This window comes from Aplidium turbinatum, chromosome 1 (genome assembly GCF_918807975.1).
Source record: "Aplidium turbinatum chromosome 1, kaAplTurb1.1, whole genome shotgun sequence".
Classification (NCBI taxonomy): Eukaryota; Metazoa; Chordata; class Ascidiacea; order Aplousobranchia; family Polyclinidae; genus Aplidium; species Aplidium turbinatum.
This window is the reverse complement of record NC_137472.1, coordinates 38333750-38345242: the sequence shown is the minus strand read 5'-3', so window position 1 is coordinate 38345242 and position 11493 is coordinate 38333750. Positions and strand designations below refer to the sequence as shown.

Here is an 11493-nt window from a genome sequence, read left to right as displayed (position 1 = left end):
TGTCAAACAAAAAGCTTTGAGACAATGAAGTTACTTTAGGTTATTTCTGATATATTCAAGTTTTGTATAACGAATAGCTGTTTAGATGTTAATCTAGATCGAACAAGCGATCTCAGCAGTTGCAGATGGCTTGCATCCTTGCACAGTTTGACGAGAAATTACATCATAGGCTAAAACTTTTCTTGTAAACAATGTATTAACATCCGTAAATTCAATTTGAAGGGTTGAAGCCCCCGAACCCCCTCCCTTGGCTACTCCACTGGTGCAAGACAGTGGTATATTATTTAATTTCTCTTGTTTTCGACCAGGGCTGGAAAAAATGTTTAGCTTCCCGGGAATCTGTTTTTTAGAGAAAAACCGCGGCTTACAATCACGATAATGAGAACCTTATATTTTACTGATCTACGGAGCTGTCCTAAACCTTAAAAGTCATGTCAACATATTCTTGATGCCCCCCTTATCGATAATTGTTCTTTGTAGTACCGCTTTGAAGGTGAATTACGACTATGAACAAAAGAATAAATTTTAAACTTCATATTTGTATTGAAAATACATAAATACATGACGTTTGTAATGTCTTCCAACCTTATCACATTTTTTTCATTACGTAATATTTACCACCACCAAACCACTTTTGACGATCGAATTTGTTAATTTATTATTCGGTAAAATGTTTAGATGATGTTACGTCATTACGCCGATTTGAGATATAATTTCATTCATGACGTCGTATGGATGAAAAACTTTTACAAGTTTTATACTCTGCCGAGATTAAAGAAGAAACATAAATGATAAATTTTGGAGAAATTGAGTCTCCTTTACAACTTAAAAATCGAACAACTCAAAACTGATGAAACAAAACGTTTTGTTTAAGTGAAAGAATCACTGCAAGCAACCAATGCTAAAATGCGCGCGGAAGAAGTCATGGGAGTGTGAGGTATCAAAAATTTAACAGGTTTTTATTTTTTTACATCAATGTGACGTTAGTTAAAACTTTAAAAAGTCTATATCTTTGCTTCTGTAGAAAATCTTTTTATCTACTGTACAATTTAGTCATCAAGGTTTTCCATACTTTCTTTTAAGAGAGAGCTTTCACCCCCCCCCCCCCTTGCAACTTGAGTTGACTTACTTGAGGTTGGGATCCAAATATTAAAAAAATAATATTAATATGTATTAATAAAAAAATAAAAAAAGATAATGCCCAAAACATTGGGGGGGCAGCTGCCCCGCCTGCCCCCCCCCTGCCGGCGCCACTGCTGCCGCCACAGTTTTGGTTTCGCTGAGTTTCAGTCGCCAGTTCTGGAGATAAGCTGAGATGGTTTGCATGTCCTGGCTCAAGGTGTCTTCTAGATTTTCCCACGACTTTGTGGAGTGGAGAATTGCCAGATCGTCCGCATAAGCGTATTTTGCGGAGACCGTGGTTGGCAGGTCGTTGGTGTAGATGTTGAAAAGAAGTGGAGCCATCTCTTCGTAATACTGTACTACGAAATAACTCCAATCAAAATGGCTGAAATACAACTCAAATCAGCCGGTGTTCACTTCATTCTACAAACGATACAGTCAGGACATACATCAGCGTGTATTCTCTTGTGTTACAAAAAACTTGACCTTCAAATCGTCACAAAAACAAGGCAAGATGCAGAACATCCCCACCACAATGAAGATAACGTTGCTTGTGTGTTTGTGGCTGATTAGCCAAAACACATGTATTTTTATTTACAATTTCCTACTTTGAGTGTAAAAGTGAACAAAAGCGCAGAACATGAGCACTCTTCAGCATTGAAAGTCAGTGGCCGCAATGTACAATTGTACACACAGCTCTCCTGTAATCTGGAAAAACCTAGTAAGTCAAATTTTTGGAAAAATTCAGTTAGGCCCTTATTTGGATTTAGTAGGTCTTCCCCCATCTGTTGATCCAGTCAAAGTGCAAGAAACGCTTCTCTGTTGGCAGATTTTCAACTGGAAGAACCTAGCAAGTCATGTGAGTCAGGTATAATGCTCTAGTCTAGAAAAAAAACTTTGATTTCTCAAATTTGTGTTCAACAGACTTACTAGGTTTTTCCAGATTACAGGAGAGCTTACCCGGTGACACAAGCAATGATCAAACCGGAAAAGTGATTTGATTCCAGGGTTGATACTGCACACAACATGTAGTTGGAAATTCACAACATTCATGACAAAATTTAAAACAAATGAGAGTTGGTTGAAAATTTAAGGAAAAATCGCACAATTGATTAGCATACGACCAGTCAGAGAGCTCGTTAGCCTACTTTTGAGTCGGGTATAATTGCTCAAGCCAGCCTTGAAAAATTGAAATTCTGGTTCGTAAATTCGCTGTGAAACATTTAAAATTTTAAATGCTTGGTGTATAGTAGAATTATTACAAAGGCACGTATCATACAGTTTTCGCTGGAACTTAACTCTCACACGGTTTTTTCTTCCAGAAAACATGCTTGTGTGTTTCTTAGCCATGCTTTTAATTGCTGGGTTATCGACGATCTAGAAGGCAGGTCTTTCTAATCTAAACCACAGTTGCTCACCACTCCGTGAAGTGTATGAATGTAAAACTAACACCAGACACGACAGCACAAGGAAACTGAATATTTAGCATTTCGTCGTCTAATCAGAACGACTTTCAACTCTATCACACACATATTTCAACAGCATGGGTCTTTGAAGTACCCACGTTGGTCCACTTAGCCGGAAGCAAATTCCTTGCAACATTAGCATTTTAAGCCGCCCAGTTGTGGGCTGCCTTTCATTGAAAAGAAATGGAAAAACTTTTGATACAAAAAAACACAGCTGATGATGTAGCGTAATATAACTGGTCCAATAATTTGAGGGGATGAATATAATGCTACCCCTTGATCTCAAGCATCTCTAAATGTTTCTGAACTCTTCTTTGGGCCTGGATCGAAAAAATACTTGTCGAGGTGATTATTATCATCAATTCAACTTTGGTTGAGGGGGGGGGGGTAAGGTAACAACAGATCAGGTCGACAAATTTCGACAACGAATCGTTCAAATTGTTTTCAATGCGCAAGAACACCAAGGAAAACTCAGGGATGAAATTTTCCGCCGGAATATAATCATTTATTTCCAATTTCCTTTGTGAGATTTTCCGCCTGAACCACGCGACGGAATCATGTCGAGTAGAAACTGGCGATCGGCAGACTTTGATGAACCTGAAAGGACAAATATCAGATGAAAACCTGTGAAATGCTGTTGGTGCTAATTCTACAGATAAATAATCACAAATAAAACGTTTTCGTACTTGCCAGCGGAATACGTTTGAAACAGTTATTGATTATTTATTATTATCAAGTAGTTCTAGTAGGCAGTGTCGTAGTTTAGTAACCACTGTCAATATTGAAACACATCACTTCGCAACAGATCAAACATGACTCAGAGTACCTGATCCAAAACCAAACTGCACCGCGGGCATCGCGTTGCGAATTTGCTGAGCAGTGGGCCGGTAGTTGCTTGTCAACAGGTTCCTCTGGTGCTGCTGCTGTTGCAGTTGTCGCTATAGAAGAAACATTGAAATTATGGCGAACACAAATGAATGTTGCTGTTCGCTTTTGTGATATGCTTTTGTGAATTTATGCAGTTTATGAGCTGTTCGATTTAAAATTTGTAAAATACTGTGCAACTTAAGACTGACGCGACAGGTATTGAAATATATTTTTCCATCGCTACCGTGTCTGACGTGGCCTTCCAGCAGTAGATCACAACCCAAAACCGCATTTTATTGAATTTGATGGACCGCGGGAAGAACTGACCTGAAGAAGATGCTGTTGTTGTCGATACTGATCCTTTTGCAATTTCTTCAAGTGCTGTTGCTGCTGTTGTAACTGATTGGCCGCCGCTGCCACTGCAGCCTCAAGAGAATCGTTGCTAGAAGATAGCTTTTCGGAAGATTGCTGTGCAAAAATTGTCTTGTTGTCTGAACTTAATTTCTTGCCCCACGGTTTAACAATCTTATTTAGTTGTGAGTCTATATTAAAAACGGCCAGAGTTATGTGATAGGCTATTGTGGAACTAATTTTTCGGTGATAAGAATATCATATTGTCAGAAGATTCTATAGGCTACATCAGATCACGTACTTTAACTAGCGCTAATTCTGGAACAAACAATTTACCATTAATATTTTAGTAATATTGCAATTTGATCACAACAAATCTGGCAACACTGCACGCCACCTTACATAACAGTGTACCCTAAGCAGATGGCTAAATTGTTAAATATTCAATGTAGCGAGTGATCAGATGTGGTAGGTCACCTGCTTCTGCATCTTCTGCTCGATTTCTTGCTCTTGTTGCAAAGCTTTGACGAAAGCAGTCTTCAGCCGGTTGGTGTGCTCGGTCTTCAACGCTTTCTTCTGATTGGTCATGACACACTGCAAGCACATGACCTGGCTGCCTTCATGGTTCACCTTCCACAGAGGACTGAAGTCTTTCTCACCTGAAATCAGCATTCGTTGCAGTGAATGATCTATGATGTCACAATGTGGCTGTTGTGGCTGTCACAATGCAGCTGTTTTTGTATCACGGTACGTATCATTTTTTTTTTAAAAGTATCATCAATGACTAGCTTAGAAAAATCACCGTTTTAGCCAAAGGCGATGGTGGGTATTGTAAAGACTCCTTTGTCAAATCGTGACAGCAAGATTTTGCATTCATGACCAACTGACCGTTCAACAACATTAGATCAACGTAATCGAGTCTATCCGTAAATAATAACTTCGAATTTTACATCACTCCAACGTTTCCAGACGTCTGATACGATTGCTGGGCTAGCATGAAAGCCGTTTCAATGACAACAAGTCAAATTTGGTGCAAATGACGACCCAACGTTTGAAGCAGTTGGATCAACGTTAAAATGGAGAAACAATCGTGTGTGCGTGCGCAACAGAGCGTGTGTGTGCTTCTCGATCGGTGGTTTCCTGTGTACGTCTGCACAATGTAGTTTGCGAATAAACACTCAAAGCCGCCATTTTGAAACTTAACTTAAAACATACAAACATCTGACAGGCACCTTCTCATTGCGTTCCACTACAGTGGGAAAAAAGTTCCTTTCAAGGCTATCACTATTTTTACAGAAGCAACATTAGCAGAAAGGAGACGATAGGAAAACAACGAAACTCAACACTTACATTGCGCACAGGCGAAAGGAGGGAGCGCTTCGTCTTCGAGTTTTGCGTTTGACTTCGTTTGTTGAATCTTACCAACAACCTGAGGTTGAGCAAAAAAGTTAATGAGCAAGAGCAAAACGAGTTGCTCTTGAAATAAAAAAGCTCAGTGATAAATTATCAAAGCACTGGAAGTCCACTAGAAGTTTTATTGTACAAATCATCTTAAAGTCCTATTCTGCAGATTCACATCTTTAACTATTCACAAGTGTGCACTCCAAGAGAACCACATAAAGGACTGAATAAAATATTGAAGTTATAGAAAATATTCATTAGGCACCAACTAGGATCTGATCCCTATTTTACCTCCTCCAATCCAATCAAGCAGATGAACTCGGTGCTTGCTGCGCTCGGTAAGAAGGTGATCTCCGGCGGGGGTGGCTTCGGTGGTGGAATTTCAAGCAGTGTCTTTTCTAACTGCTTGCGCAGAGCAAGTTTAGCAGAAGCCTGTTTGGACAATATAAGCTTTTCAAGTGAACTAAAAATAGAACTGATAGTAAAGTAAAATAAAGGAACTAGAAAACTAATAGTTTCCAAAATAAATCGTTCAAAGCAGGTTCTCATTAAAAGCATGTTTTGTAAAATTCAGAGCAGTTAGCCGAAAGCCAGGTAAAGTTAGGTTCGTCCAGTGCTGCTACACCATGCAATTAGTGCCTTGTGCACCATGGGATGATGCAGTCAGCAGTTTGTTCCCCAAGCTGCATTCGAAGTTCTATGAGGTATCCGACCTAGTAGTTCACGAGTATGACACAACGCACAGAAACATTTAAACATACTTGCTGCTGCTTAAACGTAGGAGCTTGTCGAGAAGCAGCATGCTGTTGCTGCATGGCTTTGTGATGTTGCTGTAGAAACTGTTGCATCTTTGCTGACAAGTCACTGGTTGATTGGCCGGAATCTGGTAAACCAAGTGGCAGGTCAGCAAACTCACGACATTACTTGAAAAGTTTTGCCCTTTCAAGTTACTTTTAGTGTTGAAGCGTGTAGGGGGGTAGGGAGTCAAGGCTTAAGTTATAATGAATATCTTGCAACCAAACGTGAATAAACGTGAAATTTTGCCGCGAGACCATAAGTCAATGCAATGGTGCAACAACTTTGGGACCAAACAAGATCTTGTAAGGAATAATCTGCGCAAAGGTTTTGTGAAACTTTGTGTTGGGGACACTTTACAATACTGTTTTGACATCATTACACATTAGATTTGCGTATACGGAAATGGCAATTAATTGGTTATAAAGTGTACAATTTAGTGAAAGGGTAACTTTGTAGGTGAAAAACACATAGCAAAGCTGAAATTAACAGCGCATGGTAACCAAAGTATGAAAAATCGCGTCTTTGAAGAGTACCTACCTAAGGCACCGTATTCACATGCTTTCTCAAAACCGTTTGAAGAGCGTTGGTTGACAATTTATCTTCAATGAACAACGAAGTGAATATTTCTCTTATACGAAGCTGTCAAAGAGAAGTCATGCTTACTTAACAAAAGCTGAGCTGCGTTTTGCATGTTCATGGTCGGGTGAGCTCGAATCAAAGCAGCAGCGTTCTGGGCTCCTCCTGCAGCCGCGACCAGATGCGGCATCTGCAACATGGCCGCCATTGCGTTGCGATTCGCTTGTGCTTGAGCTGACGATGCCTTCAAACAAAAAGCAGTCTCAATGACGAGTATACATGCGAAAAACATGATACAACATGTTATTATCGTTAATAATAACAGTGGTATTATTAACTGGTATTATCATGGCTTATCGCGCATCAAAGCGTGTACAACTTGTAAAATGTACAGTACATTCATAACCCTTTACCAAAAACAAGTTAAACGCCAATTTTGTGTGTTGCAGAAAATCAACAACCAAATTATGAGGTAGCTAAATAATCGTATCTTGGCACCAGAAAATGCATTATACAATACTAGGCAAAAATAACAGAGCACATGTAAGTTTCTCGGCAGCCGATTTGTAGCAAGAATTGACAGCGATAGACACGTGTTTCGCCCATGAGGCTGGGCATGCTAGGTACCAGAGTAAGAGCAGTTGGAGTGTACCTTAGGTTGGAAGGATTGTGTCGTTGAAGACGATTTTTGGTAGCTTCGGCCCATCTGAGAACTCTGTGCACTGGAAGTATTCTTTAAGGTCTACATAGAAACAAGTTATGAGAAGGGACTACCCAGACAGCAAATCAGGCGTTTTTTACATTGATTCAACGTCTGCAGACGTTGAATCAGTGAAAAAACAACTGATTTGCTGTCTAGAGGTATTTACCTTCATACTAAAAAACAAACAGTTTTGCAACATCACTGGATGGAACATTGTGCCAATTTGACTTTGTAGCTGAGGAAGATGAAATTCAATGAAGATGCCATATTCATGTAATAATAACCACGCCAAAAACAATTGGTTTTTCATATCATTTCTGCAGACGTTGAATCAATGCAAAAGAAAACTGACTAGCTGGATGGGAACCACGTACCTGGCTACCAGAGTAGCGAGATTGTGAGTTGGCATTAGAACCTTGATTGCTGCTGCTGCTGCTTTGTGGCGGCATGGACCGAGACGATGATGTAAACTGAAACAGAAAACGTTGAACTTCACAAGTTTTTAGTTTTTTAAAGAGGTAGACTTATTTTTATAATTGTAGATACATTAGATTTGTGCATACGGCAACTTAGTTAATTGGTTACAAAGTGTACAATTTAGCGACAGGTTAACTGCATGTTTGAAGTAAACAATGTCATGCTGTTAAAAGCAAAACTCAATCTATTGCATACTTTCAAATAAACTTGGAAACGCCATATTGATAAGTTAATATTACGCAATATTCACAAATAGAAAATGAGCGCTAAAACAGCACCAAATACAAAAGTTACGCATCATTCGAATTAAAGACATTCTTTTTACTTTGGAGATTTGACTATGCCGCAGCTTCTTCAACAACAAAAGTTTGGCTTCTTCCTTTCTCAATTCATCTTTGAACTTTTTGATTTTCGCTCGCTGCTTCGCCCTCAACTGACAATTGAAAACAAAGGTCTGTAAATTCGCTTATTGTAAGTAGTTCGCTTGGTAGCTCCACAAATGTTTCCACAACCATCAAATACAAAGGTTTCCACAACTGTCAATGAGCTTTTATGGAGCATTCACAAAGAGTATTGTGATGTATTAATGTAGTTTATGAGCTTGCATAACCACAAACAGTATGTTCATACAACAACTCGATATTCTCAATAGCAGTAGCTTTCTCATCGACATGCCATATACCGCTTGATAAAAGCTCATCTTACTTGGTTGAGCTCAGTATTGCATGTCAATTCAAATAATTAACGGTAATTTAGCAAAAACGCAGAAAGAACAGCAAGATAATGAATAAGTGGAAAATGACAGACAGCTGCACTGATGACAATAATCTCCAAATCACTCAGGTCAAACATCTGATCAACACAATTTACCATCATGGTGAAGCTGGTGCAGCTCTACAGCTACACAAAACAACACAACGTGTTGTGAAAAAGTTGGAAATGGTGAAATATTTTGTTAAAAATGATGTAGTTAATGGATTTACAAACTTGTGTTGTATATGACGCATTAGATTTACTCATGGCTTTAACTATTACCGTATTGTCAATGCCCCCGGCAGCTGCGCCTTCCGGGTGGAGGTTTTTTGTTGACAAGTTTCGTTTGTCATCTGCTTGGGTGCAGATATTACTCACAGGATGGGGCACTAGATTGAAAGATAACTTAGCTATTAAATACATATAAAGCAACAACCTTGGAAAATGACATTAAGACATGAACTGACTTGTTTAATTTCATTGAGTTGATCATCTTCTGTCTTGTTTTCTTTGCTTGTGTCATCGTCACTCAAAACTTCAGGTTCAATGGCAGCTTTAGTTTTGGTATCACTCAAATCAACAGGAAGATCTCCACCATCAACCTCCATTTTTTCGTCTTCGTTGCCTTGCCGTGGAGGTGTCAGAGGAAAGGGAAGATTATTTTTTAACACAGACTTACTTACAATCTCCTCACTGGCAGAGTCCTTCTCATTTGATTTTGCATCATGCAATTCAGTTTGAGCATCGTTTGCTTCCATACTTTCCGCTTCAGTGGGCCCAAGCTTTTCTGGGCTGTCTTGTTTCTCTTCAGTTTTCTTTGTTGCAGTTTTGTTTTCTTCACAATCTGCTGGTGAAGGTACTTTTTCCGGTTGCCTGCTCGGGTTCACATCCCTAGAGGAAAAAAAATTTACAGACATGTCCGTTAATACAATAGGTGACATGTTCAATGTTGGTATTTAGAAGTTTTAGCAGGATTTTAAAAGTAAGATATTGATTTTCTCATAAACGTTTATCTTGTTTCTCGGCAGCCGATTTGTAGCAAGAAATGACAGCGATAGACACGTGTTTCGCCCATGAGGCTGGGCTCATCAGTATCGCACCGTATTCTAGCCACAAATTTATTCGACCACCGCTATGGCTAGCGTGGAACCTATACCGTTATGGTTAGCGAATCGCAACTGCTCGCTGTACTAGTGAGTGCTCAGCCTTGTGCTGATAGCCGGGAAGAACGCCCCTTTCTTCACAACGTTTATCTTGTTATTCTGAACAGCTATTGAAACAAGAACTAATATGTGATTATTTACTATTGAACCTCTCCGATCTTGCATATCTGTTGGGACAAACTAATGCAATTGCAAAAGATTATGATCAAGTACCGTACACTATCACTCACAAATCCTTTGTCCAAACCCATTTTATAAGCAAAGTCAAAAAATAATATTTTTTAATATTACCTAGGCTTAGCCTGTTGAAAACTCGGAAGTGGACAGAAAGGCCATGAAGCTCTTCACGTCTAAGACATAGCTGCATGCTTTGAATGGGCAGCTTTTTGAGCACCATACCAAGGGCCTCACCACTCAGCTATGGTATGCAGCCAACCGAGCCATGTGGATTGTGGAGTAATCAACAGAGATTAAAAAAGGTGTTTTAAAGACACAGCAATGCTTACTTAGTTACAACTTCTTTCAAGGCAATTTTATCGACATCACCACTTTCTTCAAATTCAATGTCACCATCTGTAAAAAATTGAAAATTATTGCCAGTAGCCCAGTATCCCAATTTCTGTTGTTTTAATTACCGTATGTCACACAGCTAACTTATTCAAAAGTTCATCAAAAGTTATCTTTTAAAAAAATAGTTGCAATACTGGTTGGTTACCCTGTCCTGTTTCGTCATCTGGAGAAAGTGTGCTTGTTTCATTCACTTGTTTCTCGTCCAATTTTGGTTTTTTGCTGACACATTCTGGCCTAAAAGTTGAGTAAAAATAAAAAATAAACCAATATGGCAGAAAAGAATTGCCAGCCAACATTCACTCAATAGCCTACCAAGTTTGTATAACCAACAGCAGAAACACGAGTAACAAGTTGTCAATACAGTGTAACAATTTAACAATGAAATCATCTTCAATAGTTTAACCCTGATGATTTTATAGTCCTGAGGAATCCTTCATCTAATGTAAGGTGTAGTTTATCTTCAATATATTTGGTATAAAAAAACACTAACTCTTCAATGGCTTCGGCTGTTTTACGTTTCAAGTTGTTCTCAGAATATTCCTCTTCGTTAGCTTCTTCATTTTGAGCACAGTCTTTATCAGGTTCAACATTACATACAACCACTTTATCCATGATCTATCTAAAGTTATATAACAAAAATGACATGAATATAATTAAGGTGTGTCTATAATTTTTAGATAGGCTATTGAAAAACACACTAACACCATACGACTTTAAGAAATGAGAAAATTTGCACGATAGCCTAGTTAAGTTCACTCTCAGTGGAGTAAGTGCTAGCCAATACCAAACAGGACCACAGTGGCTATTCTTATTGTGAATATAGCCTCTGAGGTTCTATGCACATGTTTACTCGAGTATGGCGTATTCTTCTCTTTCTCTTCAACAAGAGAATTACAGGCCTCTAACCTCCTGGCGGCCACGGCAGATGAGAAGTCATTGAATGACCACCAAAACTATGTGCTAGTAAGTTATGTTTGGTCACCGGTTTTCACAAGCCAACAATTCTCTGCTTAAGCTACCGACAAATCTTGCTGATAAAAGTTACCGGTACTCCAATAGTCTGAGTGGCAAAATCATTGCTGACTTGAAATGGCGTCGGCAATTGCAAAGTAAAAATTGTGTAGACGTTTAGTTGGCGTACTCAAACTGCATTTTCAAATTTGATGATTTCTTATGGATTCTAAAACATTATGCATTTATTTAGTCAGTGTATTCATTAGTCAATGTATTCATTGGTCAGTGAGGC

The 11493-nt window shown here is 38.9% G+C and overlaps 1 protein-coding gene across 1 annotated transcript; it reads right to left on the bottom strand.

The window, feature by feature from the left end:
• Window positions 1-1560: 1560 nt before the first annotated feature.
• Window positions 1561-10862, bottom strand: LOC145778070 (uncharacterized). Its single transcript, XM_082589483.1, has 15 exons — window positions 10738-10862; window positions 10393-10481; window positions 10184-10250; window positions 8982-9405; window positions 8087-8194; window positions 7659-7754; window positions 7234-7323; window positions 6669-6825; window positions 5969-6090; window positions 5499-5639; window positions 5157-5235; window positions 4284-4465; window positions 3783-3923; window positions 3415-3526; window positions 1561-3185 (listed from the first exon to the last, which is right to left on the bottom strand). Exons 1-15 carry the CDS (start codon window positions 10857-10859, stop codon window positions 3094-3096), a joined length of 2022 nt encoding a protein of 673 aa, XP_082445609.1. The 5' UTR covers window positions 10860-10862; the 3' UTR covers window positions 1561-3093.
• Window positions 10863-11493: the final 631 nt, after the last annotated feature.

Bases quoted from the DNA above. Each gene is read 5' to 3' on its own strand.
- LOC145778070 (XM_082589483.1), bottom strand. From the start codon at position 10,859: ATGGATAAAGTGGTTGTATGTAATGTTGAACCTGATAAAGACTGTGCT. The intron at 10,482-10,737 runs GTTAGTGTTTTT...CTCAACTTTTAG, and splicing joins ACAGCCGAAGCCATTGAAGA to GCCAGAATGTGTCAGCAAAA. The intron at 3,924-4,283 runs GTGACCTACCAC...ATTTTTGCACAG, and splicing joins AGCAGAAGATGCAGAAGCAG to CAATCTTCCGAAAAGCTATC.